The sequence below is a fragment of the Staurois parvus genome, unplaced genomic scaffold (genome assembly GCF_062004578.1).
Source record: "Staurois parvus isolate SC_StPar_1 unplaced genomic scaffold, SC_StPar_1.0 ptg000043l, whole genome shotgun sequence".
In the NCBI taxonomy this organism is placed as follows: Eukaryota; Metazoa; Chordata; class Amphibia; order Anura; family Ranidae; genus Staurois; species Staurois parvus.
This window is the reverse complement of record NW_028317839.1, coordinates 1,510,248-1,536,843: the sequence shown is the minus strand read 5'-3', so window position 1 is coordinate 1,536,843 and position 26,596 is coordinate 1,510,248. Positions and strand designations below refer to the sequence as shown.

The following is a 26,596-nucleotide window of genomic DNA, read 5'->3' as shown; positions in this document are numbered from 1 at the left end:
GCAGTGTGCCTTTGGTGCATTCCAGTTTGTTCTGGTGCATGTTCTGTGCAGGAAAAATGCAGCCTGTTCAGCTTTTTTTTTTTCTGCAACCAAAACGCACTGGAACTGCAAGCGCTGATGTGAACTATGACATTGACAACCATACAAAGTACTTTCTGTGCATTTTGGATGCAGAAAAAAGCAACTGAAAGGCATATAGTGTGAACTGGTCCTGAATGCTAAGGTGGGGGAGTGAATGATGGCACAGGCTGATTTGTGGTTCCATCACCTCCCCCCCCCCCCCCCCTCCCCCCTTAAGCTGTAACAGTGGCTTGATGGAATTGTACACATACTGTAGCCACTATGCGTTACTTTGCAGCTGCTGAAAAAATTATACAATTAAATGAATGGGGATGAGCTGCAATTGCGGGCCAAATTCTTGGTTCATGAAAAAAAACAAAACAAAGCAGGCACTCAGGAAGAGGTAGTATCATCACATGAATGCCTGGCAGCTGCTGCTGTACCACTATTTGAAAGGAAATCCACCACAGATCGCTTTTCAGAGAGGCAGCACTTTGAAACTGATTTGTACATAGGTGAATGCACAAAATCCAGGCAGATGGATTTAGCAGCAGCACCCCAGTGCAGCAATACAGCTGGACTAGACCTTGGGGCGGGAGGAGATCAATAGTGAATTCATTCAGACACCTTTCCAATGACATTTCAGTGCTTGATCATTTCCATTCATCTCCCCAGAAGGAGTGATGATCCTTATTAAATATAATAACCATATTCTTGTCTGCTCGGTGTGATCATATTGCATAGAGTGGCCCTGAACCTCCTCTTCAGAGGTCTCCCGCCAGTGCTCTCTACACCTTCTCTTCAGTTTGTGTTTCCATAGTAATCTGTACGCTTAAGTGGGGCACTTGTGCTGGCCAAACTGGGCTGTGTGCTTCCATAGACTTGATAGATTGGATCGACAGCAGCAGGAGCCAATGGCACCCACTGCTCAACAAAGCCTTTGGAAGCAGGAAGAGCAGAGAGCTGACAGGCACAGCGCTGGATCAATGGAGGAGTCAGGTAAATGGTTTCTGTGGGGGGCAAGGAGGGGGGCACATCAAGTGGCAAAACGTTTTTTACCTTAATGCAGGGGTTAAATAACATTTTAGCTTTAGAACCTCTTTAAAAAATGAACCATGCCAAATCTTTTCATATCCTTTAATAGGACAGAGCGATGGATTTTATTCTAGATAGTACCTGATCCTGTCAGCATCTAGCTTGTTCCGTTGACCCTTCCCGTAGGTTCGGACCTCCTAGTTCATCCTGTGTGTGTATTGGTTACAAATATTGGGATTATCGCTTGCTTCTCAGTAAATTGGAGCTGTCATCTGAGGTGGCAGCTTTGTAGGCTGAATGACTGTTAGCCTGTTTAGTTCACTAATGAAATCACAGAGGCCAAGGCTGCTTCCTAGGCCGCACCATGGAGGTAGATTGCGGCAGTCTGTGCTTCACTAATAGGGTGTTCAGCAACCTTTGTGTCTGCCGCACTTTGTCCATTAATGGAATTGTGAAACTGGAATGTAAAGCAAACGCCATTTTCTGATGTGCCACTAGTCATAGGGCATTACTTTCAGTGCTGGTCTCTGTTTATGGCTTTTTAGTGAACAAGTCACAAAATAAACCAGATCAAAGCCGTGTATTCTTCCTGTGTTTACTGGTGAACGATATCAAATCTGAACATTGAGTAATGTGTGCTGCTAAAGTGTAAACATATGGTATAAAAGTGCAGCGCTAAACAAATTATGATATCAAGTGAAACAGTCAAGTGCACCATATAAAGTGAAATAAATATAGTGCATAAAATATATACAAAAATGTATTGGTGTCCATGGGACTACAAGGCACAGCATACATGCTATTTAGCAGTAGCTTTCTGGTGCGTTTACATCTGGCAGAGGTGGTGGATTCCCTCACTGGATCATTCACAGTTTTATCCTTCACCGTGATTGCTGTGCCTTGTAGTCCCACGGACACTAATAGATTTTTGTATATATTTTATGGATTATATTTATTTCACTTTTATATGGTGCACTTGACTGTTTCACTTGATATTATATAATTTGTTTAGCGCTGCACTTTTATACCATGTACCTTATAGGGGTTGTTACCTTGTGTGCTAGCTGCTTTTTATTTCTTTCCAGCGCTCGCCTATATACAATATAAAGTGTAAATATATTTGCAGATTAAGGCCTCATGCACACGGCTATTTAGTTTTTCAGTGGTACTAGGGGTAAAATTCCCAGCTCTTTCCATGCTCCTGTGTTTGTTTCACATTCAGGAAAATGCATTGCATGCGCATATGCAGTAAACACTGAGGCACAGAGCATTGGCATTTCCATTATTACAACTGTGTACAGCCATTCATGTGCGTGGCCAGCTGTACGCACCACCTGCATATCCTCGGGAGCAGGAAAGGGCTGGGGATTTTGCACTTGAGCGCTTTTGAACCTCTAAGCATCCATGTGCAGAGACCTTTAAAGTAAAAATGTTCCATTCACATTCTGTTTTGTGTCTGTACTTTAATTTTTTTTTTTTTTAAATTACTACTAGTTCCTTTTTAAAGCCATTATTATTATTATACAGGTTTTATATAGCGTTCAATACAAGAGGGCCCTGCTCCTCAGAGCTTACAATCTAGGAGGGAGGGTGATTAACTAAATATATTAGTATAGGTTTGTAATTTCTAGTTTGATTTTGTTGTGTTGGTAATGTTTTTTATATATATATTTTTTTTAAATTGATTACTGTGATTTTGCGTACAGTCATGACGCCATTACTGTCGAGTTTAGCTTTAACATGGCTATAACTAAAGGAAAGATGTGTATTGCATGCTTAATACATTGGTGCAGCTTGACACAATGGAAGTATGCATACCTGATGAACAAGATAGCCATCACTATAGTAGTGCCAACTACTACAGTGGTTCCCGTAATCCTTTGGGTCCTGCTCAGGTTCTTTGCGAGCAACTGCCCCACTGCAAACTGAACACAGGTGGTCGCCATTCATAGAACGCCTTATGTTTTTTCCAGTGAATGCAAAGTGACATCACTACCCCTCAGTGGTCAGAGAAAGCTTTGCATTAAAAAAAAAACACAAGGGGTGGGATTTTCTGACACTAGAGCATGGAAAATCTGGTGCAGCTCTGCATAGAAACCAATCACCTTCCAGGTTTTATTGTCAAGGCTTAATTGAACAAGCTGAAGTTAGAGGCTGATTGGCTACCAAGCAGACCTGCTCCAGATTTTACACTCTCCAGTTTTAGCAAATGAACCCCAATGTTCCAGTTTACTGTGTTACTCTTTAGACCCTTTCACACCGATCCATTGGTTCCCTGCAGTTCAGCACAGTGTACAGTATCTCACAGAAGTGAGTACACCCCTCACAATTTTGTAAGTATTTTATTCTATCTTTTCATGTGACAACACTGAAGAAATGACACTTTGCTACAATGTAAAGTAGTGAGTGTACAGCTTGTATAACAGTGTAAATTTGCTGTCCCCTCAAAATAACTCAACACACAGCCATTAATGTCTAAACCGCTGGCAACAAAAGTGAGTACACCCCTAAGTGAAAATGTCCAGATTGGGCTCAAAGTGTCAATATTTTGTGTGGCCACCATTATTTTCCAGCACTCTTGGGCATGAAGTTCACCAGAGCTTCTCAGGTTGCCACTGGAGTCATCTTCCACTCCTCCATGACAACATCACGAAGCTGGTGGATGTTAGAGACCTTGCGCTCCTCCACCTTCCATTCGAGGATCCCACTCAGATGCTTAATAGGGTTTAGGTCTGGAGACTTGCTTGGCCAGTCCATCACCTTTACCCTCCGTTTCTTTAGCAAGGCAGTGGTCGTCTTGGAGGTGTTTGGGGTCGTTATCCTGTGGCCCAGTCTCCGAAGGGAGGGGATCATGCTCTGCTTCAGTATGTCACAGTTCATGTTGGCATTCATGGTTCCCTCAATGAACTGTAGCTCCCCAGTGCCGGCAGCACTCATGCAGCCCCAGACCATGACACTCCCACCACCATGCTTGACTGTAGGCAGGACACACTTGTCTTTGTACTCCTCAGCTGGTTGCCGCCACACACGCTTGACACCATCTGAACCAAATATGCTTATCAGACCACAGGACATGGTTCCAGTATTCCATGTCCTTAGTCTGCTTGTCTTCAGCAAACTGTTTGCAGACTTTCTTGTGCATCATCTTTAGAAGAGGCTTCCTTCTGGAACAACAGCCATGCAGACCAATTTTGATGCAGTGTACGACGTATGGTCTGAGCACTGACAGGCTGACCCCCCACCCCTTCAACCTCTGCAGCAATGCTGGCAGCACTCATACTTCTATTTCCCAAAGACAACCTCTGGATATGACGCTGCGCACGTGCACTCAACTTCTTTGGTCGACCATGGCGAGGCCTGTTCTGAGTGGAACCTGTCCTGTTAAACCTCTGTATGGTCTTGGCCACCGTGCTGCAGCTCAGTTTCAGGGTCTTGGCAATCTTCTTATAGCCTAGGCCATCTTTATTTAGAGCAACAATTCCTTTTTTCTTATCCCCAGATAGTTCTTTGCCATGAGATGCCATGTTGAACTTCCAGTGACCAGTATGAGAGAGTGAGAGTGATAACACCAAATTTAACACACCTGCTCCTCATTCACACCTGAGACCTTGCAATGCTAACGAGTCTCATGACACCGGGGAGGGAAAATGGTTAATTGGGCCAAATTTGGACATTTTCACTTAGGGGTGTATCCACTTTTGTTGCCAGCAGTTTAGACATTAATGGCTGTGTGTTGAGTTATTTTGAGGGGACAGCAAATTTACACTGTTATACAAGCTGTACACTCACTACTTTACATTGTAGAAAAGTGTAATTTCTTCAGTGTTGTCACATGAAAAGATAGAATAAAATATTTATAAAAACATGAGGGGTGTACTCACTTCTGTGAAATACTAGACCTGCACTTTTCGTATGGGTTACCCATGCTTTGCCATAGCCTTGCATTAAATTGGGTGGTTTTGGTGCATTTTCTGAAAGCACACCGTAAGTCCAGCATGTAGGACTTTGGGTGTGATTTCAGAAAACGCACCAAAACCACCCAATTTAATGGAAGTCTATGGGTTTGCATTAAAAAAAACACAAGGGGTGGGATTTTCTAAAAATCCAGCATGCAAAATCTGGTGCAGCTCTGCTTACAAACCAATCAGCTTCCAGGTTTTATTGTCAAAGCTTAATTGAACAAGATTAAGTTAGAGGCTGATTGGCTACCATGCACAGCTGCACCAGATTTTACACTCTCCAGTTTTAATAAATTCCCCCCAAGGTGCTCTTTGACTGTGAGGTTGATCAAATGACTCCCTGTGGTCAGTGTTCAGTGGGTCAGCTACTCTCAAAGAGCAGGACACCAATTGGAAAAAAGCAAATACCCTCTATCCAAAATGGGGGAAAAAAGCTTTAGATATACAGTAGTTTATAATAAAACTGATAGTTAAAGAGGCTATATAATTACCTCAAGGAAATAAGGTATTCTATGAGGTACACATCACAAGCCTAGCTGGCTCTTTAGAGCACCATCAGTGCTGCCTGTGCAGATACCATCCTCTTGAATGTTGGTAAAAAAAAAACATTCCCTTGTTACAGGCCAAGATCTCAATATATGCCAGCCATTGGCTTACCGGAGGGGTATCAAACTCAATTTAATTGCGGGCCGCATCAGCAGTGTGGTTGCCCTCAAAGGGCTGGTTGTATCTGTAAGACTAGATGTTTGATGTTACAGATAGCAAGAGCCCCCTCCCCAATCAGAAGCCAAGAGTGCCCCACCCTCCCTTACATAACCGTGCACTCCCCTTACTTTGTGTGAAGCAGTGCAGGGTCTGGAGGAGGGCTGGAGTGAGCTGCCGGAGTCTGCTGAATGCTGAGACCAGGGAGGGTGGAGATGAAGGGGGTGCTGCAGCTGCACAAAGAAGTGTAGGAGGAGATCGGTCCTCTCTACTGCTAAGACGGGGGTGGGAGACACACAGGAGCCCCTCCAAAGCTGCATGGAAAAATGCAGAATCTGATGGAGTTCTGTCCTCCTCTCTGCTGCGACTGCTGAGACAAGGTGGGAGTAGAGATGAGGAGGGTGCTGCAGGAGAGGTGTGAGGGCTGCATGAAAAGGCCTGACAGGTTGCATTTGGCCTGAGGGCCTTGTGTTTGACACGTGGCTTATGGGATTAAGGGGTGGGGGTTGTCTTATACCTTATTTGCATTGGCATGTTCTGGGAGCTCCAAGGGTCCTATGGAGGGCCCGCCAGTAAAATAGGATCCTTATGGTACCTCTTTTAATCCAGGTTTATGCTGTTTTTTTCCACTACAGATTTACTTTAAAAAAATCACAATGACAGTTCTCAAAATGTTAATTTTAAATTCTGTATTACTTCTTCTAAGGCTACTTGCAAACTAGCCATTTAGCCTATGTGTGTCCAGTCCTGGTATGTTAGTGCAGAGGTTCATTTAGGCCCCTGTGTGTTTAGGGCCATATGCTCAGAATGCAGAATACCTGTAATCCTGACATATGTCTCTGAACACATAGGACCCTCAATGCAAGTACCACTTGGTACAGCGTTTAGCCCCTTCCAGACTCAGCATATTTCAGCCTGCCATTGACTTTGACAGGCTGCAGGCAGCAGGGCTGTACACTGCACCCTTACCTTCTGGTCCACTAAACATCTGTATTGGATGCATATGGGTTAAACGCCTAGTGTGCATGTAGCCTAATATGGAATCATTATTTTACAGTTTTTATTTTGTATTTGTCTGGCTTGTGTTTTGATTAATCTGTATTTTTTTTCTGCCATGTTTTTAAGGGGTGCCTTTTCTGTAGTCCGGAGATGTGTGAAGAAATCCACCAATCAGGAATATGCTGCAAAGATTATCAATACTAAAAAGCTGTCTGCTAGAGGTAAGATGGTACAAAGAACAGAACCACATTATACAACGGATTTATTGCCTTGATGTCAAGGAGTGTCTGAAATTTGACCATAAGCCTCCCTTTACTAAAGTTCACACTTCTTATTTGTTCTCATTTCTCCCACTGGTTAAGAGTTACAATTTATATCCTTTGTTAATTTGGATGTTTCTTGAATACAGTAATTTGTAGAAGTGGACTGCTATACAAGCAAGGTGCTTCTCTCTTGATGGCTGATATGCGGGTAATCATGCATAAATACTGAACCATATCACTTGACTGATTGCAGTTAGCACTGTATACCTAGATATGAACTCATATATACTTGCAATCATGTATGCTGTTATTTTGGGCATAATTCAGAATGCTGACCTGGAAAGAGTGCTGAGAAGACGCTTCTTTCTTCTAATTAAGGTTTTATATGGCTTGATTAAAGTAGATCTTAACTCTCAAATGAAAATGAGCATATATTGCAGTCCATCTCCCTAATAGTTGGATCACTGGTCTATTGTAGAAAAATCCCTTTATTCACTGAAAACTTACCTTTGTATATGCTTCACCTGAAACTTCCATTTATTTGTCTCTTCCGGTTCAGATGCTAGTACACAGTTACTTATTGTCACGTGACTGTGGTTGAAGAACTATATTCCCCTGTGTACTTGGTGCTATGAGACTTTGCAATGGCCTGTGCTTATTTGGAAAAGCAGGAACACAGACAGGAGCTACTGTCAAGTCCATTAGATGGGCATTAATGAGGGGAGATTGTGTCTTACCATGTCCTGCTGTGCACATACCGGCGAGGTGTGCGTTGACGTGTAGGGTTGTAGTACTCTGCAAGAATGAGCCGCAGTGGATTGCTTTTCCAGTCTAGGGCTAAACAGCCGCTGTCAGGCATGCAGGAGAGTGATCCGGCTACCTCCTTAGGGCCATTTTTCTTTTTCTTTCTTCAAGAACAGCAAGTTTCATTGGTTCTAGTGCATCACAGAAATGGGCCAAGCACTTGGCTTGCGGTTGCGGTATGACCCCATTGACTGGAATGGGCGAGTTTGACAGGCTGTGACACCTGTCAGCTCAACATGTTGTGTTAAATTTGCCATGATGCAAAGCATCGTGGTTGCAGCATGTGAACAGCCCCTTCCAGCTGTATGGTAGGTTTTAGGCGGGTGATTGGGGATGGTAAAACCATGTCTCAACTGCCTGTTAATGACCCCTGGCCGTCTGTGTGATAGAGACCTACTATGGATAAATATGATTGTGCCCCCAGCCTGCAGATTGTGTCAGCATGGATGATCAACATTAGATTGACAACATCTAGAAACCATCACCTTTGGCAGATGCAATCATATTCTGAAAAAGTTGCCTGCATAGTTCCAGGGCCAGTGCCACTTGGCAGGGTTGGTGGCATGACACCAATGATCTTTTTAGCTATCTGTAAGGATGACGCTCTGACCACCACTCTGAGGAATTCTTCTTACTGATCACAATTTTAGGAAGCCCCTATCACTGATGTGTATTACTGGAGGTGTAAGTGATTAACATACTGAAAGATATGATCTTATTATGCCATTGATTAGAGTTGGGCCTTCTAAATATTACTCTCCTCTTTGCCACCTTTGCCCAAATGCTGTTTTCAGAGATTTCTGTGTGAGATCTCTTCCATCCAGTAGCATTGCCATGTCTGATACTGTATGACACTTCATGCACGTCCTTATATCAAAGATGGTTCTTTTGTAGAGACTATTTAGTCCTTTTCAAATACCACTCCACATGTACATAACTTTCTGGGAATTGTCGTTCAACTGCTACTGGGCAGTTGGTTGCCTACCTGAAATAATTGTGTGTATATATAGCTTTCAGTATGCTGTAGATGTGATGTAGGTTTGTTTAACATATCGGCATGTGGCTTTGTATTAAAATGCAGAATGTCCATATGAGGCAAAGGAACAGATTCTACTTCCAGTGTTTTTTTTTTTTTTTTTGTATCTGCAGTCTTAACACTGGTCCATATACAGTATATATGAGCAAAAAATCCTTTGTCATTGTGTGTGCTGGTTACAAATGATCTGTCCCTTGATGGAAAATAGCAGTCATGGAAATCCTCTGCAAGTCAGCAGAGAGCACGAGGAGACAGTCCCAGAATTCCTGCTTCACTGCTTGATGCTTCCCAAACAAGTACCGAATTAATAATGCCAATTAATGAGCACCTGCTAACTTCTCCTTTGTGTTCTTGGCATGTGTCCCTGTCACTAGGCAGGTTGCAGCTATGTATTTATGTGTGTTTTAAGCAACTGGACCGTTCATGTTCATAATCTTTTTACAGGATTAATACCAAAATTCTGACATTAATTTGCAGGTTCGCTTGAGCTTCAATTTTTACTGGCTCATACGATTTAAAGAAATTTCAGTATAAAGGCCTTTGTGTACTCTTTTTGTTGCAGCCATCCATTATAGCACAGGACGAGGGAATGTCAAAACACCATGTTCCTGACAAACGATTTCTAATTCTGCTCAGCTTTTTTTTTTGATTCGTGCACATCTTCCACACTGTGCAGCCAGGCAGGTGACAGTCCTATTACCCGATCCAGCTGCACTGCGTCCCTCTGTCTAATTTCCAATGCCTTGACAGTTATTCTGCACCAGCTTACTACTGCTGTACTCTACAGTGATCAGTCAGATAACAGAGGTGGTTATAAGGGTGGAAGGAAATCAAATTGCTTGACTTCCCCATCAGCGCTGACTGTGAATCCCTCCCGCAACTCTGTGTTCAAACAGCAGAGAGCCTTCCTGACCGGCAAAATGATTACTGCTAGTGGCTGTAATCACATGTAATAATCAGACAGGCTGGTTGTACCCAAGTCGATTGTTCGACTTGGATACAACCACAATGCCCATAGATGGATGGGCTCTTGGCCGGTACGTTCTGAACCAGATTCGATTCATCTATGGCCGGCTTTACAGTACAGACAGGAAACCTGCCTATCTGGTTGTCATCCAGTGCTGGAGGCTGTTCTTGTCTAGTAAAAGCTGGGCTCACCCCTGCAGGCTTGTAGCAATGTGAGGTACTGCAGAGGTGTGCTCTGCCCCACTGCTAGCATCACTGGGATGTAAAGTGGTTGTAAAGGCTGAAGGTTTTTTACATTCATGCATTCTATGCAAAACAATTTTTTTAAACATTTCTTACCTTTCTAGTTTCTTTAAAGCAGGCCTTTGGGCAGACTGCAGGCTCCTCTGAACAATTTGAAAGTGAATGGCTGAGTTTCCTTTCATCAACCTACAATACAAAACTGACATCTTCAACTCTTTTGTTACTACGGACTGTTCAGATTTAGTTTACAACTGATACGGAGATCAGCCAGCACATTACAGACCAGGTTAATTATGTTATACAATAACTCCCCTTGCCCACACCTTAACATAAACTAGGAAAACTTCAGGTTTGGAGTTTTCAGAAAAGAGCAGGTAAATATGTAAACAGCACACTGCTGCTCTTAAATGGCGTGTTTTTTTTTTTTGTGCCAAAGCCCCTGAACTCAATGCAGAAAAGCCGGTGTGTCCATCTGCACATAGGCTTTATCTGAGTTTAGTAGCAGCTGAATTTTGGGGCGGTTAAACGTCCCGCTCCTGAACGCAGAAGAAACATGTTCAGGAGAGGAACATTTTGGCTAAAAGCCGCTAACCGTGTTTAGCACTTGGGCGTTTATTCGTTTCAATAGCAAGTATTCTGAAATGAATAAATGTCCAAGCACTAAACGCTTTTACATGCGTTTTTTGCCATGTTTTTCTGCTGCCAGTAGAAGAAAATTTTTTAGTGTACCTGGAGCCTGTCGATGTTCTCCCAGTTTGATTGAAAAAGTACAAATACACCTTAACGTAATAGTCTTGCAGTCAATCCTCCAGGAAATGGGGATGTTACATATTCATAGGAAATTATAAGGCTGCATTCTGTAAAATATTTGTCTTCCCTGCAGCACACTGTCTATAGACCAGTAAGCATTAAATAGAACTCGTACATTTTTACAATGTAGGGATTTGTCATGATTGGATATTGGAAATATAATTTATGATTGAGAAGAGACCAGCATCAACTCTTAGGGACACGGTGGTCAGCCTCTCTTCTTAGTCTTTTTCCCACCTTAACCGATTCAGAATTAAATGGGCAGCTTCTAGTTGGACTGCATAGCACATGTTAATATTACATGAAATTTCTTATAATAAATGTTAGATTTGTTATCTCAGCAGAATTTAAGTTTCTTAATCAATGACACCTTGTTTTAAAAGAGTTACTGAACCCATAACAGTAAAATCAATCTGTATATGTAGTAAAGCATGGGTGAAGATGCATGTGATCAGCCCAGTGCCAATCGGTGTTGTCCAGACAGGGTCAGGGGTTATGCAGCCTCATAGAACAGTCAGAGGAGAATGAAAACTCCTCCTACAAAATTAACCAGTGCTTGGCCGGACACTGATAGAAGTCACAAGACTGCTCTAACTGCTGATGAAAAAGGTATTTAGCAGTTTATATTTACTAAACTAATTGCACTTCCATGTTTTGTGTACTGTGGGAGACCAGATATAGTGAATGCAGGGTCCTGGGTTTAATAACACTTTACGTTTTGCAGCCTTTTAAATGCATTCTCTAAATTTTATCTCCTCCATCGACAGCAAGTCTTTAAAGCCCAACTTTCAGAAAAGTCCTCCCTTGCAGTGGCTCTGTGCCCACACGGCAAGGGTTAACTGCTCCTTTGTCTAGAGAGGGTAAAAGCACTTTACTTGCCTGATCCTCCACTCTCCCAGCAAATGGTACTTTCCTGGAAGTGGACTGTCTTTGTATCCTCATGTCCACTGCAGGCTATGGGTCCCTGCATCGGTCAGGATGATGTCTGGGGCATCTGACCACCAGAGTGCAAGGGAGGAGAGGCTGCTGGAACCGGTTTAGCATGAAGGAGCCTGCCAGAGTGGACAAACTGTTTTCCTCAGCTCCCCAGACATAAATGAGAAGTTAACTGCTGCAGTGCGGCGTTCAACTTTGAAGCCCAACTTTGGGCAACTAAATAAAATAGCTGGTTTATGTCTAGGGGAACAATAAAAGGAGGTTTACTTACCCAGTCCTCTGCTGCTCCCTGGCAGCTGTCATCAAGACCAGATCAGAGTCCATAGCTCTGGACATGAGGATGCTGAGGGACAGTCTACCATCAGGTCACAGAGGAACGCTGGATTAGGTAAGTAAAACTGTCTCTCCAAAAAAAAATCTAATAACCCTTGCAGTGCCGGTGCAGCCTTACTAAAAAAGATTTTTTAGTTGCCTGGAGTTATGCTTTAAGCACCTTAATTGTATACATCAATGAATGCTGTCCTACCTGCCCAGGTCCTGTTCAGTGTTCAGGTCATTCCAGAACTGCCATCCTGCCTTGTAATCAGACAAATACACTAGGAAAACTGTCCATCACCATCCTTAGCTTCACACATAGTAGGCCATTCTCTATCTTCATGGGTCTGTATTTACAAGGTTGCTAAGAGGGGGGTTGGAGAGTGGAGCTGAATGTGGGAGTGCATTACCACTCCATAATGACCTCTTCTAAATGATGGAATAGTAACACAGACAACTAGTCTGTCGCCGGCCAGGTAGACTCTTCATTCTGTTGCACACAGTAATATCTTTTTACTGTGTGAAGAGGTTTGGGTGTGATTACTGGTCCATGAGGTGGGTAGATTGCTTTTGGAGAGACCCTGTTCTAACTTTGTGTGACCTTTTGGCAAGTCATTTTATCTGTCTCAGGTCCTAAAATTAGATTGTAATCTATTTGGGAAGGGATGCAATGTGCTGGTGTGATATCCGTAAAAAGGGGAAAGCTCCATGGCACGCAGTCTGGGCTTATTCAGCGCTGACAACATCTGCTCTTTTACCCATATGGTTTAGACAAGATTTCATTCAATTGACATTCTCAATCTACTGCTTTTTTTTTTTTTTTTTTTTTTTTTTTTTTTTTTTCTGAAGGCCGCTTTTAATCAGCTAACCATTCAACCCCTTTTTTGTCATGATATGATAAAAATTTCCATCACTTGACCAACTTTTTCAGTTTTTGTCCGTTTACTAAATTGGTGAATTTGGCTTATTTTAAAGCCGACATTTTGAAAACACGCTAAATACACAGTTGAAACCGACATGTCATTGGTTATACCTAGCAAAAATGCATTTCTGTTCAGCTAGTTTTCCAATCCAGATACCTTTACCAAACCTTACAATGCCCTGATCATTGACTTTTTTCTTCACTGCAGACAAAGAAATAGAGTTTTCTCAAGACTGATGCATAGATGGCTTGAATTTTGGGTGATTCCTGCTGAATTTGTCAAATGATTAAAGGATCGACTTCTGTTGAGCAGAGATGGCCACGCACTAATCAAAACTTGGCCGCTCCCTGCTGAACCTGACAAATTTTGATTAGTCTGTGGCTAGCTTGAAGTGATTGTAAACCCTTCCATGTACCCAGTGAATTGACTAACCTCAGGTGTTATATAGAGATGAAACCAATCCTCCTACATAAGTTGTGCCGGTCTATCTGCAGTTTTCCCTTCTCAACATCTGTTCAGAAAAGTTCAGAAAAAAGGGAAAAAGGGAGGCAGGGAGCTGAAATTACACTCTGTAGAGCTCACTGAGGAGAGTTCTGAGAGCTGATTGGAGGGAAGAGACACACACCCCTCCACACAGCGTATTGGAACAGAGCTGAGGTTGTCCATCTGCTAGCGCTCCCTCCCCGTCATCATTTTTCTCTTGGTGTCAGTAAAACCTGTCAGAAGTGATTCATACTGATAGCAGAGGAACAAAGCAGCAGACAGAAATAACACTTAGTGCTCTTAATTGCACACTACAGAGCAGGGGTGTCCAAACTTTTTTCAAAGAGGGCCAGATTGGATGAAGTGAACATGGTGGAGGGCCGAACATTTTTCCGAACATTCTTTGAAGCATTACAATTAAATGCAAATAAATTATTTTATGCCAAGTTAATTGCAAACGCCATACTTTTCATTTCATAACATTAAGATCAACTGACAGCTGAGTTTTCACAATGTATTGAAAATAAATGTAAAAAAAACTTACCTGCACTAAAAGCTGAAGTCTCTGCTCGGCAGCCGGGAGGGGAAGAAAAACACACTTCACGCTGGAAGCCCGGCCCTGACGTCACCGCCCTCTGTCGCTCCCAGCGCGGCGTAGTCACGCATGCGCACTGCTCTCAAGCAGAAGACTGTCTGCCACAGAAGGGAGGGCCGTGCGACAGCCGCATTTACACAGACCAGGGAGAACGAGCCGCAGTCAGGCATGCGCACTGCCCTCTGCTCTCAAGCAGAAGACTGTCTGCCATAGAAGGGAGGGCCGTGGGAGGTCCACATTACACAGAGCAGGGAGGGCTGTTGGAGGGCCGTATTAAACCGACCCCCGGGCCGTAAATGGCCCGCGGGCCGGACTTTGGACATGCCTGCTATAGAGGGATATGCTTCGTTCATATTTCATGTCTGAGGTTTACAACAACTTTACGTTCGGATAGTGCTGCAACCGCAGTATACTGGTGAGATCAACTGTACAATCTTCTCCAATCTGCAAGTGCTGTGGGATGCAGGATAGAGAACCAGAGTATCTCGGAGTATTTACTGCTATGGTCTCCTGCGATCTGCCCTATCTCCACCACTGGGTTTTCAGTTAAGCAGCTTGGTTTACTACAATCTTTACCTATTTCACACATTGGCACGTCATCATGTTTGTTTAAGGTTGACCAGGGTCACATCTTTGGGCTAGGGGGCTTTAAGTACCGGGGCTGGCTGTTTTCCCAGTCTGACCCTGAATTGCTGCTATGAAATAACCATTACAGTTGGCGCTAACGTATCTCTATCTGCAAAGATTTCTTTAGATAATTGAGTTTTATTTTATTGATAGATGACTCAGTCCATCATCATGAATTTGGTTAATTAGTTTGATCTGCCTGTACTGTTTTCTATTTGAAGGTTGCCAGCTGACTGCTAGGTCACTTGGTTGTAAACATTCAGTTTGTTTAATTCAGAGAGTATAAAGGTTCTTTAGAGAGATATGACTGGAGTCACTTTGGGTGGGGGGCCTATGGAACCCAGCTTACTTTGGAGAGGTGGGGAGACCCCTGTCTCAGCTTCCCATATCCCTCTTAGGGGTACAGGGTGATCTGTCCTAATATTGTGTGGGCTTTGTCTCAGACTGTGTAGACATGTTAAGGAGATAGGTGGGGTGGGGGTTGTTGATTGTATAATGTCATGTGGCTGCATCCCATTGTTCTATTGCTTGTCTGGCTTCGGAGCCAACTATTATGGGATGTATGTGTTTGTGTATTAACTTAGTGGGGGGGGGGGGTGTCTCCAGCAGCCCTCCTTCCTGATGGGACTGTCTGATGGTGTGAAGTTTGAATACCTGTGTGTCTCCTTACTAAATGTAGATTGCCCCGCTCTGTGTCATTATGCAGGGAGGGGGGATTGTCCCCTGAGTGTATATATCTTGTATGTGTGTTCAAATAAAGTAGTCTACCTTCTGGTTTACTTCAAGACTGGTGTCATCTAGTCTTGTATGGTCGACTGTGGTGTGTGTTGTCGGTGTTCGGACGGTTTAACCGGTGTTCTAACGGAAGTACTCAAGCGCAGTCTGGGTCGATTTCGTTATAGATATAACCTGTAGGCACAATCTAGGAGTAAAGTAGTACTGAGAGTCTCTGGTTCTACATAGAGCGCTAATCCACAATAACCATTCAAAGTTCAGATAACTGTAACCCAATTACTAAATAGTTATTTCCAATTGATTGATCTGGATTACTAGTCTTTTCACTTTCTCGTTGAAGCACCCTACTTGATGATTACACACTGGTTCTTCATGTGTGGAACAAATTACCCCTAAGGATACTTTTAGGAGTTTAGGGGATACTACATCAAATCTTACTACATACGCTGGTCTAAAAGAGTAAAAAACAAAATGGTTATATTTTTTGGTATTTCAAAGGGAATTATAGTACGGTTTGTACTTATTTTATTTACTATGGTCACGAAAACGTTTAAAAAATATGTTTTCTTTATTGTTTAATCCATATTAATTTTTTATTTTTTAGCCAGCATATATAATCTGAAAGAAAAAAAGTACATTTATATAGGTTAAAAAATGGTTACCGTTTGTTAAAAATGCCTTATATTTACATGATTTTTAGCTCTATCTGCAATATGCAGTATATGTATTTATTTCAGGTACATATATAGCGCCGTCCATTTACGCAGCGCTTTACACATACATATATATTGTACATTCACATCAGTCCCTAACCCTCAAGGGGCGTACAATTTAAGGTCCCGACCCTAACTCACATTCATACATACACATACTAGGGACAATTTAGACAGGAGCCAATTAACCTAAAAGCATGTCTTTGGAGTGTGGGAGGAAACCGGAGTACCCGGAGGAAACACACGCAGGCACAGGGAGAACATGCAAACTCCAGGCAGGTGATTCCGTGGTTGGGATTCGAACCAGCGACCCTAGTATTGCCAGGCGGACGTGCTAACCATTTAGCCACTGTGCTGCCCATGCCCGAGTGAAAGTTGCAGTGACTCGCCCTTTATCAGATTGAAGCTTCAGTCAGCCTAAAGCTGGCCATACATTACTCATTTTTAACTGAAAAAAACTGAACTGATTTTCCTATCCACACATTCAAGGTAGATAGGAAAAACCTCACTACTGTGACATTGTATTCTTACAGTGGGACTCCCCAGCTATCAGAATACATAGATCAACGCTGCAGCTGATTGGCTGCCTGTGCTGATCGAGCAAACATATACCAACAAACCCATTCATAAAAATTCAGTTGATAGATCGACTTCTTGTGAACAGGAATGGTCATATTTAGATTTAAATTTTTCCAGTTTCTGTTGAACCAGCCAAATTTCAAGGCATGTATGGCACAGTGGCTTAGTGGTTAGCACGTTTGCCTTGCAGTAAATGGGTCATGGGTTCGGTTCCCGACCATGGCGCCTCTTGCATGGAGTTTGCATGTTCTCCCTGTGCTTGCGTGGGTTTCCTCCGGGTCCTCCGGTTTCCTCCTACACTCCAAAGACATGCTGGTAGGTTAATTGGATCCTGTCTAACTTGGCCCTAATATGTGTATGTATGAATGTAATTTAGGGACCTTAGATTGTACGCCCCTTGAGGGTTAGGGACTGATGTGAATGTACAATATATGTGTAAAGCGCTGCCCAAATTGACAGCGCTATATAAGTACCTGAAATAAATGTATGGTCAGCTTATAGTAATAATAAACTCAAACTCAAAAATATATTATATTGCAGCTTAACAGTCCTTAGATGTGGTGGCTGCATCAGTTGTCTTTTTTTTTTTTTTCTTTGGGGGGGGGGGGTTCCTGTTTTCACCTGGTGATCTGGCCAGTAACACACCCCCTATATTGGTGATATACAGCTCTGGATGATTGTGTGCAGCTGGCAGCAGCATTGTCCATTTGGGAGGGAGGGGTGTTAACTGTATTAGCAGATTTAAATACACTGAACAAATTGAAGCCAAGCTCCAGCTCACACTTTATAATCCATTACACCATTTTGGGTGTTGGATGAATAAAGCAGATCATTTTAATCAACCCAGCCAGTGTTAAGTGGTTTGTTTCATCCATGTGAACTGATACATTCTGCTGGAGAGCTTGTGCTTTAGAAAAACAGACTTGCTGGCTCGATCACCAGATGAAAAGAGAAAGGGATCATAAAAAAAGGAAACTAATACAGCCATCACATCTAAGAACTGGTAAGCTGCAGTATAATAGTTTACTTTTGGGTTTAATACTGCTTTACTTAAGCTTCTAAGCAGGTAATGTCTGTTGTGTTACCTCTTTAGCTAACCCTTTGATTTGGTAATCCTTTGCCCAGTATTAAATGTTGATTTTGTAAAACAGAGTGTATGCAGACCGTTTAAAAGCGCCATTGTCCTGGCCGAGACTGTTTCCAGCATATGAGCCATACAATATATAAATGGTAAGGTTTTTTTTTTTTATCAGTGCTTAATATGCAAACAGAGTAATACTAAAGAAACAATCATGTTTTAAAAGATTTCCCATAATACCAGTGCACTTGTGGAATGCTACATGCTGAGAGTTTGATCATAATGGCTATATGGTCATATATGGCTGTTTCCTTGAAACCAGGCAGAAAATATTACATTCCATAGCACTTTCCATTTGATGTTCTTTTTTTCTTTTTTTACACATATTATCCTTCACCTCTTGCTTGAATGAGGAACTAGTTCTTTATCCATTTTCATACTGGTTGCGTTTTGTTTCCATATTCAGTGGAGTGAATCTAATAGCAATCTGTGTTGTTAAAGGCAAGACTGGTGCTGTTACACTGTCTTTGCTGATACACTTTTTCTGCTTGCTTAGTAACTATTAACTATGTAAGCAAATGCAAACCAAATGTTTGTATTGCTTACTGTATCTGTGACTTCTGTTCTTTGTTAACAAATACTTGGCAGAACCTGAACTTTTGTTCTTCCCAAGTATGCAATTACTTTCTTGCGAGTTTTTTGGCCCATCCAGGATTTTTGGTTACACAGCTGGGGATCTTTTTATATTTGGTTATGCCAGTTTGAAATATTAATCTGTTCACTTCACATCTTTTCAAGCCACAAATATTTCTTTATGGATCCACAGTTTCTTTCATGTGAGTGTCTATCATATCCAGTGGCGGACTGACCATTTGAAACTCGGGCACTGCCTGAGGGCCCAGGGTCAGTAGGGGGCCCCATGAGATGCCCCTGGTACCTTTTCCATAGGCTTTTTTTGAGTTTGGGCAAGGACACGGGCCCCATGATCCCCCTATTGCCCGGGGGCCCCATGAGTTGTCAGTCTGCCCCTCCCTATATCTAACAGTAATTCAACTGTAAAAATAGAATGGAGGAAAGAACTACTGTCTATCTCCAGCCCTCTTTTTATACACACAGAATTAAATGAAAGATGGAGTCATTTACTATACATTTATTATACTTTACTGTATTTACAATACATTGCTACATTTATATTTTTCTGTAATATTTAGCACAGAAGCACGTAGATTAGAAGATGTGAAGTCAACAGTCTGAGCCAGTCATGGCTCTATTGCTTTGCATGGAGTGGGGGAGCAAAAGTAAATAAAGAAAAAAGACACATTTCTGAAGTGGACTAGGAGGGTTAGAGAGGAGGAAAATTAATTTTGCGATCAGAAGATCAACTTTAAGGCGGAACAAACGTGTCTATCCTTTTCGCCAAGGCAGCTGCCATCTTAGCCTCTATTTGATCTGCAGTTGCAATGATATTGTACATGTGATCAGCTATGACACCAACCATTTGATGACTTGACGGTATGAGAGTTAACATAAGCATACTAGTAGCTGTAACAGTTATAATTCAAGGCATACCTTGGATATAACTGTTTTGGGGTAAGAAGTTAAAGTGGAACTAACCCCCCCCCTATAATTTACACCCAAGGAAGTTGCCATCTTAGCCTCTGTTTGATTTGTAGCTCCGATGGGTGCTGCACATGTGACCAGTTATGACGCTAGCCATTTTTTTTAGATTGACCGAGCAAACAATAAGGCCTCATGCAAACAGGACATTTTAAAATTGCTCCTCCTCTTGGTAGCAGCGTTTTGGTAGAAAACACGTGTCAAAGTGTAACGTTTTTAGGTGCGTTTACAAGCGTTACGCACTTGGACGTTAACTCATTTCATAGGCCAGAATAATTTATTCTGGCCATTGAAATAAATGAATGCTCAAGCGCTAAATGCGCCTTTGCATTTAACATGAGTTTAGGTGCGTATAGATGCATTTACACACGTCAAGAGTTTTTTCTGCCAAAACGCTGCCTCTCCTGGATGCACAGGCCTTGGGTTTTTTTTTGCCGGTCGTAAATGCTACTGCTACTAAAAGCTTCTAAAAGTCTGTGTGCGTGTGGACACATAACATGGAGGGCAGTTTGGAAGCAGTAAAATAAGTGGCTGCAAAAATGCCCTGTGTGCATGAGGCCTAAGCATGTTAGTAATTGTTCCAGTTATCATGCAAGGCATGCCTTGAATATAATGGTTTGGGGAAGCCATCAAATCGGTGGGTTTTGTTCCACTTTAAAATTGGTGGGTTTGGTTCCACTTTAAAATTGGTGGGTTTGGTTCCACTTTAAAATTGGTGGGTTTGGTTCCACTTTAAAATTGGTGGGTTTGGTTCCACTTTAAAATTGGTGGGTTTGGTTCCACTTTAAAATTGGTGGGTTTGGTTCCACTTTAAAATTGGTGGGTTTGGTTCCACTTTAAAATTGGTGGGTTTGGTTCCACTTTAAAATTGGTGGGTTTGGTTCCACTTTAAAATTGGTGGGTTTGGTTCCACTTTAAAATTGGTGGGTTTGGTTCCACTTTAAAATTGGTGGGTTTGGTTCCACTTTAAAATTGGTGGGTTTGGTTCCACTTTAAAATTGGTGGGTTTGGTTCCACTTTAAAATTGGTGGGTTTGGTTCCACTTTAAAATTGGTGGGTTTGGTTCCACTTTAAAATTGGTGGGTTTGGTTCCACTTTAAAATTGGTGGGTTTCGTTCCACTTTAAAATTGGTGGGTTTCGTTCCACTTTAAAATCGGTGGGTTTCTTTCCGCATTAACCACAGTAGATAATGAAGACCTTGAACTGGCTGCCATTGCTGATCTGATAAAAATAATAGTTGCCTGGCTGTCATGCTGGTGCTTTGGTTTCAAGAGTTTCTGCATCAGTCATCTGGAATAAGTATAGAGATGGAGGATAATTACTTTTCTTCTGATCTTCATGATTTGGTTGTTTTGAAACCAGGTACTTCCAAGTTATGATGAGCCCAGTTATGGAAAAGACCATTTTTACTGTGCAGCAGTTGCTCTATAAATGTAGATATGTGGTGTAATATGCTTGCATGTGATTTGCAAGGTGCCTGGTGGTTGTTTGTGGGGAATCTTCTCTATTTACCCGATTGAAGGTCATGCCATCATTTGTCAGGAATATCAATTTAGGGCCCTCTTCTCTGATTCAATAAACATACAGTTCAAAGTACTTTGGGAACAATGGGACACAAATACCTAGATGTGTGAGGCAGAATTCAACTTCTTTATTATTGATCAGGCCTTAAGTAATTAAAAAACAGCAAATTTCAGGCGGTTTCCATAAAACACTAATCAGAATACAGTAAAGAGATTTCAGTAAACTACTCTATGGCGTGCCATAATAAAATGCAACAGAGTAGTAACTTCTGTAAGTTCTCAGAAAAGAACTGTGTGCATAGATAACAGCATTTTCAATCCCAAGGGAACATCTTGTATGAAAAATAAACCAGTTAGTAGTCACAAAACAAAAGTTAGTTAACTATTAACCCTTTCAATCATTTGATTGTAATCTTAAGTATTAAATTTTCACTGAGCATCATGACTTATTTTGCTGGTAACTTAGAAACGCTTCCCAGTTTTTTTTTTTGTTTTTTTTTCTTTCTTTCATGTCATGTTAATACGTATTAAAAAGAGTTGGTCAGAGGTCATGAATGCCATGGGGAGACAGAGACCTGCAAAAGTTCTTAGGTCAGAAGACTTAGTAGCACGGATACAGCTGGTGGCGTCATGACTTAATTTCATCATGAAAGAGGGACCTGTTGCAGAGATTGTCTGTCAGCCATATTCTCAGTACATCTGAGTGCAGAAGATTGAAGCAGTCTCTATGTTGGCGCCAGCAGTTTCTATTTAAACGACAAGGCTCTTTCACATTAAAGAAAAGTTAACTTGCTTAGAAACCTTAATTTAATTCATCTAGTGTGGACTCTTGTATACTTCCTATTCTATTTTTCCTCCTGTGTGCAGTACAAATGTTGTTTTTTCCCTAAAGAATTTATTCTGGAAAAAAAATATATGATGGTAAAGCAGCACTTACAATAACCTTTGAGAGGTGTCATTGTGGACCTCTTTCCAAAAACACTAGTGGCCTTTGGCTTCAACACTTTTTTACCTTTTGCTGAGATGTGTGAGATTTGGGGTTTTCAGCTTTTCCAGGAGGCAGCGGTCAGGGTGACTGATATTACTGGTACTGGGATGAGCACCCCGAAAGCCAGGATCTAATGTTGTTTATTTTTTTTAATACACACCACCAATTTTGCATGGGGCAGGAGATGGTTAGCAGAGCATAGTTATTAATGCAAGGGTTGCTTTAAAGTCTTATTAGTAAACTACTTGTGCAATACATTCTGCACACCATGCCAAATGTGCTTTATACATTTTTTTTACCTAATTACCTTTTTAGATTTTGCATTTTATCATATGTAGAGGTTTGCATAGGCTCTATTCTTATTGACTGTATACTGTGTTCGCCTTCCAAATGTTAACTCCACATGCCCTTTTCTGCAGAGCTCTTTTAATGAGCATGCTGTAATAGGATGTCTTTCTGAAGTTACATGTAGTGAAGTCTGTATCATTGGATGCAGAATGGATTAGTAATGTGGATCTCGGCATGTATCACAAGATTTAATCCTTGTGATCTGATAAGGTCTCCATTTTTGGTTTGAAGAGTGTGTTTGTATTTGTAGCTGACAGCAATGTGACTTGTGCATGCCAATAGTTTGAACTGATGATTGCATACTAAATACACAAACTTCAAAATTTTGGAATCTTACTAGAATCAACAATTTGCATTAGTCTGGTCTTTTACCTGTCAAATAGTGAGATTGCCAATATACCTTGCTTGATCTGATTCAAAATTTATAAGGGTCGGTCTAGGCTGTGCATTATTTATATTGTGAATGTAAAGAGCCGAGTGCTTAGTGTTGTTTACACTTGGCAGGCGGATAGAATAGGTTTGTCGTTTCAAGCTTGTTTTTGGACACTTTGCCTATTTGTCCTGGTTCAGTTGGGTTCAGACTATTTTCCATTCAAAAATTTTCTTTTTAAACCTTTTGAAGATGGTTGGTTGTAACAGAAAAAAATGCTGTTCTGGTTCAAGTCCTGAAGCAGTTTAGAGTATTTCATTAAAGCTGAGAATATATTTCCCGAAAGTAATAAAATCTAGCGGGTTATAAAGCCAGCTTTAGGTAGGCAAACTTTAGCTCCTATGAGTACAATAAACATCAGAGGTGTTATGTGATTAATGAGACAGCAGATGTGAATGCGAAAGACCTTGATGAGAATGGAAACCAAGCACTATCCAGTAAAATCTTTTCTGATCCACTGTGGCAATAACATAAACCTTACCACAAAATTCCAAAGGGTCAAACCCATGTATCAGGGATCTCCAAACTTTTCAATACAAGGGCCACATCATATATTTTACAAATACTTGTGGGCCTAAAAAATTCACATCAGGGCCCCCGTAAGGGAAGGGATTGAAGTAGAGACCATAGGCAGCCTCTGATGACCCTAAGCTGCATGCCAGATAAAATCTTGTAGCAGGCTGAATGTGGCCCGCGGGCCGTACTTTGGAGACCTCTCCATAGATGCTCAATTTTCAAACACTGCAACATTGTATTCGGTGTATGCTGGACACAGAGAAACACATGACATATTACAACACAGGTCTAGAGTTGTCAGCAACTCATAACATTTTTTCACTAAGCAAGAATACTCGCTTTGCTTTATAGTTTTTCATTCCTTAAAGTGTTACTAAGCCCATAACAGTAAAATCAGTCTGTATATGCAGTAAAGCATGCTTGTTATACTCACTGTGGAACCTAAGGGGATAATCCTCTGCATTGTGTTAAAGCGCTGTTTGATCCTGACTTCTCTGATTCTCCCCTTCTTCCAGTGCCCCCTCTTATCTCCTAATAAGAAATATCGTTCAGAGTCACTCTGCACATGCCCAGTTTGGTGTATATTGTTAGAGAGCTTTTTTCTTTCATGGGCGAGTGCATGTGATCAGCACAGAGCCAATCAGCACTGTCCAAACACGGGTCAGGGGTTCTGCATCTTCCTAGAGCAGAATGAAAACTCCTCCCACAAGCTTTAACATGTGCTCGGTTGGACACTGATAGAAGTCACAAGACTGCTCTGCTGATGAGAAAAGGTATTTAGCACTTTATATTTACTAAAACAATTGCATTTCCATGTTGTATGTGCTGTGGGAGATGAGATATAGTGAATGCAGGGTCCTGGGTTTAGCAACACTTTAAAGCATACAAATTATTACATATATAATGTAATATTGTAGTTTAAAAAAACTTTAAAAAAATAGGTTGCGCTTAAATACTTACAACAGTGTAACAAAAAATGTAACAAAACAATAAGAAACAATATTTTAAATCAAAATAAAATCCAGCAAAAACAAAAGTCCAAAAGTTCAAATAATCAATAATGTCCAAAATAATTAACCACCAAGTGAATCCACCACCAAAAATGGTTAAATAGAACTCACCAGAGTAATATGCTGATTGAAAAACCAGCATATAGTACTTGTTAGTCTGGGAGCAATGAATAATATGGTGACCGCAACACTGAAGAAATGAGGGATGAACTCCAACAGATGATGTGCTGCAAAGCTGAAAATCCACTCCAAAGGTGATTTAGTATCCAAACTGAGAGGTGATCAGACAGTCACTCGAAAGAAAAAGTGAACAAACATGGTGCAGTAGGTTTTAAAAAGCATCAAACTTTAATGAAGAAATGCACTTACAAGCAAGGTGTCCAGACTGACACCAGTATAGACAGCGTGTGTAATGAATACAGGCGACTCAGACCCAGCTAAACATGCACATGCAACGTGCAAACAGACCAGGAGCGTTCTGAACGTCCCATCCAAAGGCACCGGCGACATTCAGAATACTCCTGGTCTGTTTGCACGTTGCATGTGCATGCAACGTGCAAACATGCACATTGCATGCACATGTGCATGTTTCTCTCAGTTTGGATACTAAATCACCTTTGGAGTGGATTTTCAGCTTTGCAGCACATCATCTGTTGGAGTTCATCCCTCATTTCTTCAGTGTTGCGGTCACCATATTATTCATTGCTCCCAGACTAACAAGTACTATATGCTGGTTTTTCAATCAGCATATTACTCTGGTGAGTTCTATTTAACCATTTTTGGTGGTGGATTCACTTGGTGGTTAATTATTTTGGACATTATTGATTATTTGAACTTTTGGACTTTTGTTTTTGCTGGATTTTATTTTGATTTAAAATGTTTCTTATTTTGTTAAATTTTTTGTTACACTTTTGTATGTATGTAAGCGCAACCTATTTTTTTGAAGTTTTGTATATCCTATAAGTTTATAGGCTAGGTTCTGCAGCTTACTGTTGTCTTATACAATTTCCGTGGCGCTGGTTCTTTACTTATAAATATTGTAGTTTACCATTCCTTAGTGACAGCAGTGGATTTGTTTTTTTTTTTTAGGCTTTTTAATTTCACCTGGTATTCTACACTTACTGTCCTTGGGCAGCTACTCCCAATCACTATACTCTATCTATGGAGGTAACCATGTTTTCCAGCCATTTGTTTATTTCCATGACATAGAGTGGTGGAATTTGTAGTTTTCAGAAAAGAGACACCATGTTGTTTTTTTTACTTGGGATATGTTACGTTGGCAACTCTCCCTGAACTGTAACAAGTACTTGATTCGGGTGCAATGACCCTTTAAAATATACAGACAGGTGGTGTTTTTCGTTCACCTTTGTCCCTGAAATGACTACACCACTGCTACTGTGCATGTTCAGGTTCATTTTCTCAAATGTGGGTTTCGTCTCTCTGAGGAAGTGTCCAAGAGCTGTGGAAAGCTCAGTGGCTGATAGTTACAAGATTTCTCTTTTAGGTCAGTTCCCATTTGAGATTGCTGAGTCAGACACTTGTGCCGCTATGTCCGATATTACTTTTTATTACTGCGCATTATATTAAAGTATCTGTGGTGTCTGTTCTCAGTGCAGACCTCTTTATAGTAACACCCTCCCTCATCTGCATTTCAAAGGAATGACTTTTTACTCTGTTTACCAAGGGTTAATTGAGGTCCCTGTGTGCTCCACTGTAATTGGAAGAGTAGAGGCCACTCTGCCTTATTTATGGAAATAAATTGGCCTCTCTGTTAGGTATGTTTAGTATATTTGTGTAGAAAATGAAAACTTGGGTGGTGCAGTATAATTAAATTATGGTCTTCTGTTCGCTATATAAAACACGATACCTGCTCTTAGATGTAACCACACTCCAAAATCAAAAATACAGGTAAAGCTAAAAAAAACAAAAAAAGCAGCTTGTACATAAAAGGCGATATTGCAAATATAAACAGAAAAAAGCATAAATGTCAGAAATAAAAGTCCATATAAGTCCTCAAATGAATGAAATAAATTGCAAGAGAAGATTCTGATCTCATGAGACGTCACCGTACACCCAAAAAATTGAGCCCCTTACCGGACACTTTGACCGTATAACACCAATCAATAGGCGCAGTGCGATAAGGAATTCGTATGGCCGGTAATCTTCAGTAGAAATCCTCTTTCACATTTAGGATGGTTCCTCTGCTTTAAAGACCTCCAAACTTAAAGAAACAAAGATCCCTGGATATAGTGCTTTCTGATGCTGCATCCACCTAGAAGAAGCACAGGACCGGCTAGAGAGT

General features: G+C 41.3%; 1 protein-coding gene across 24 annotated transcripts in view; it reads left to right on the top strand.

The window, feature by feature from the left end:
* The window catches only part of LOC149470465 (calcium/calmodulin-dependent protein kinase type II subunit gamma), a 332,348-nt gene that overhangs the window by 8,154 nt on the left and 297,598 nt on the right, over positions 1 to 26,596 (top strand). For all 24 annotated transcript variants that reach the window (XM_089663501.1, XM_089663475.1, XM_089663532.1 and 21 more), the window contains exon 2: positions 6,882 to 6,976. In XM_089663501.1, coding sequence (XP_089519627.1) covers positions 6,882 to 6,976 — 95 coding nt within the window. The remainder of the gene's footprint in view (positions 1 to 6,881; positions 6,977 to 26,596) is intronic.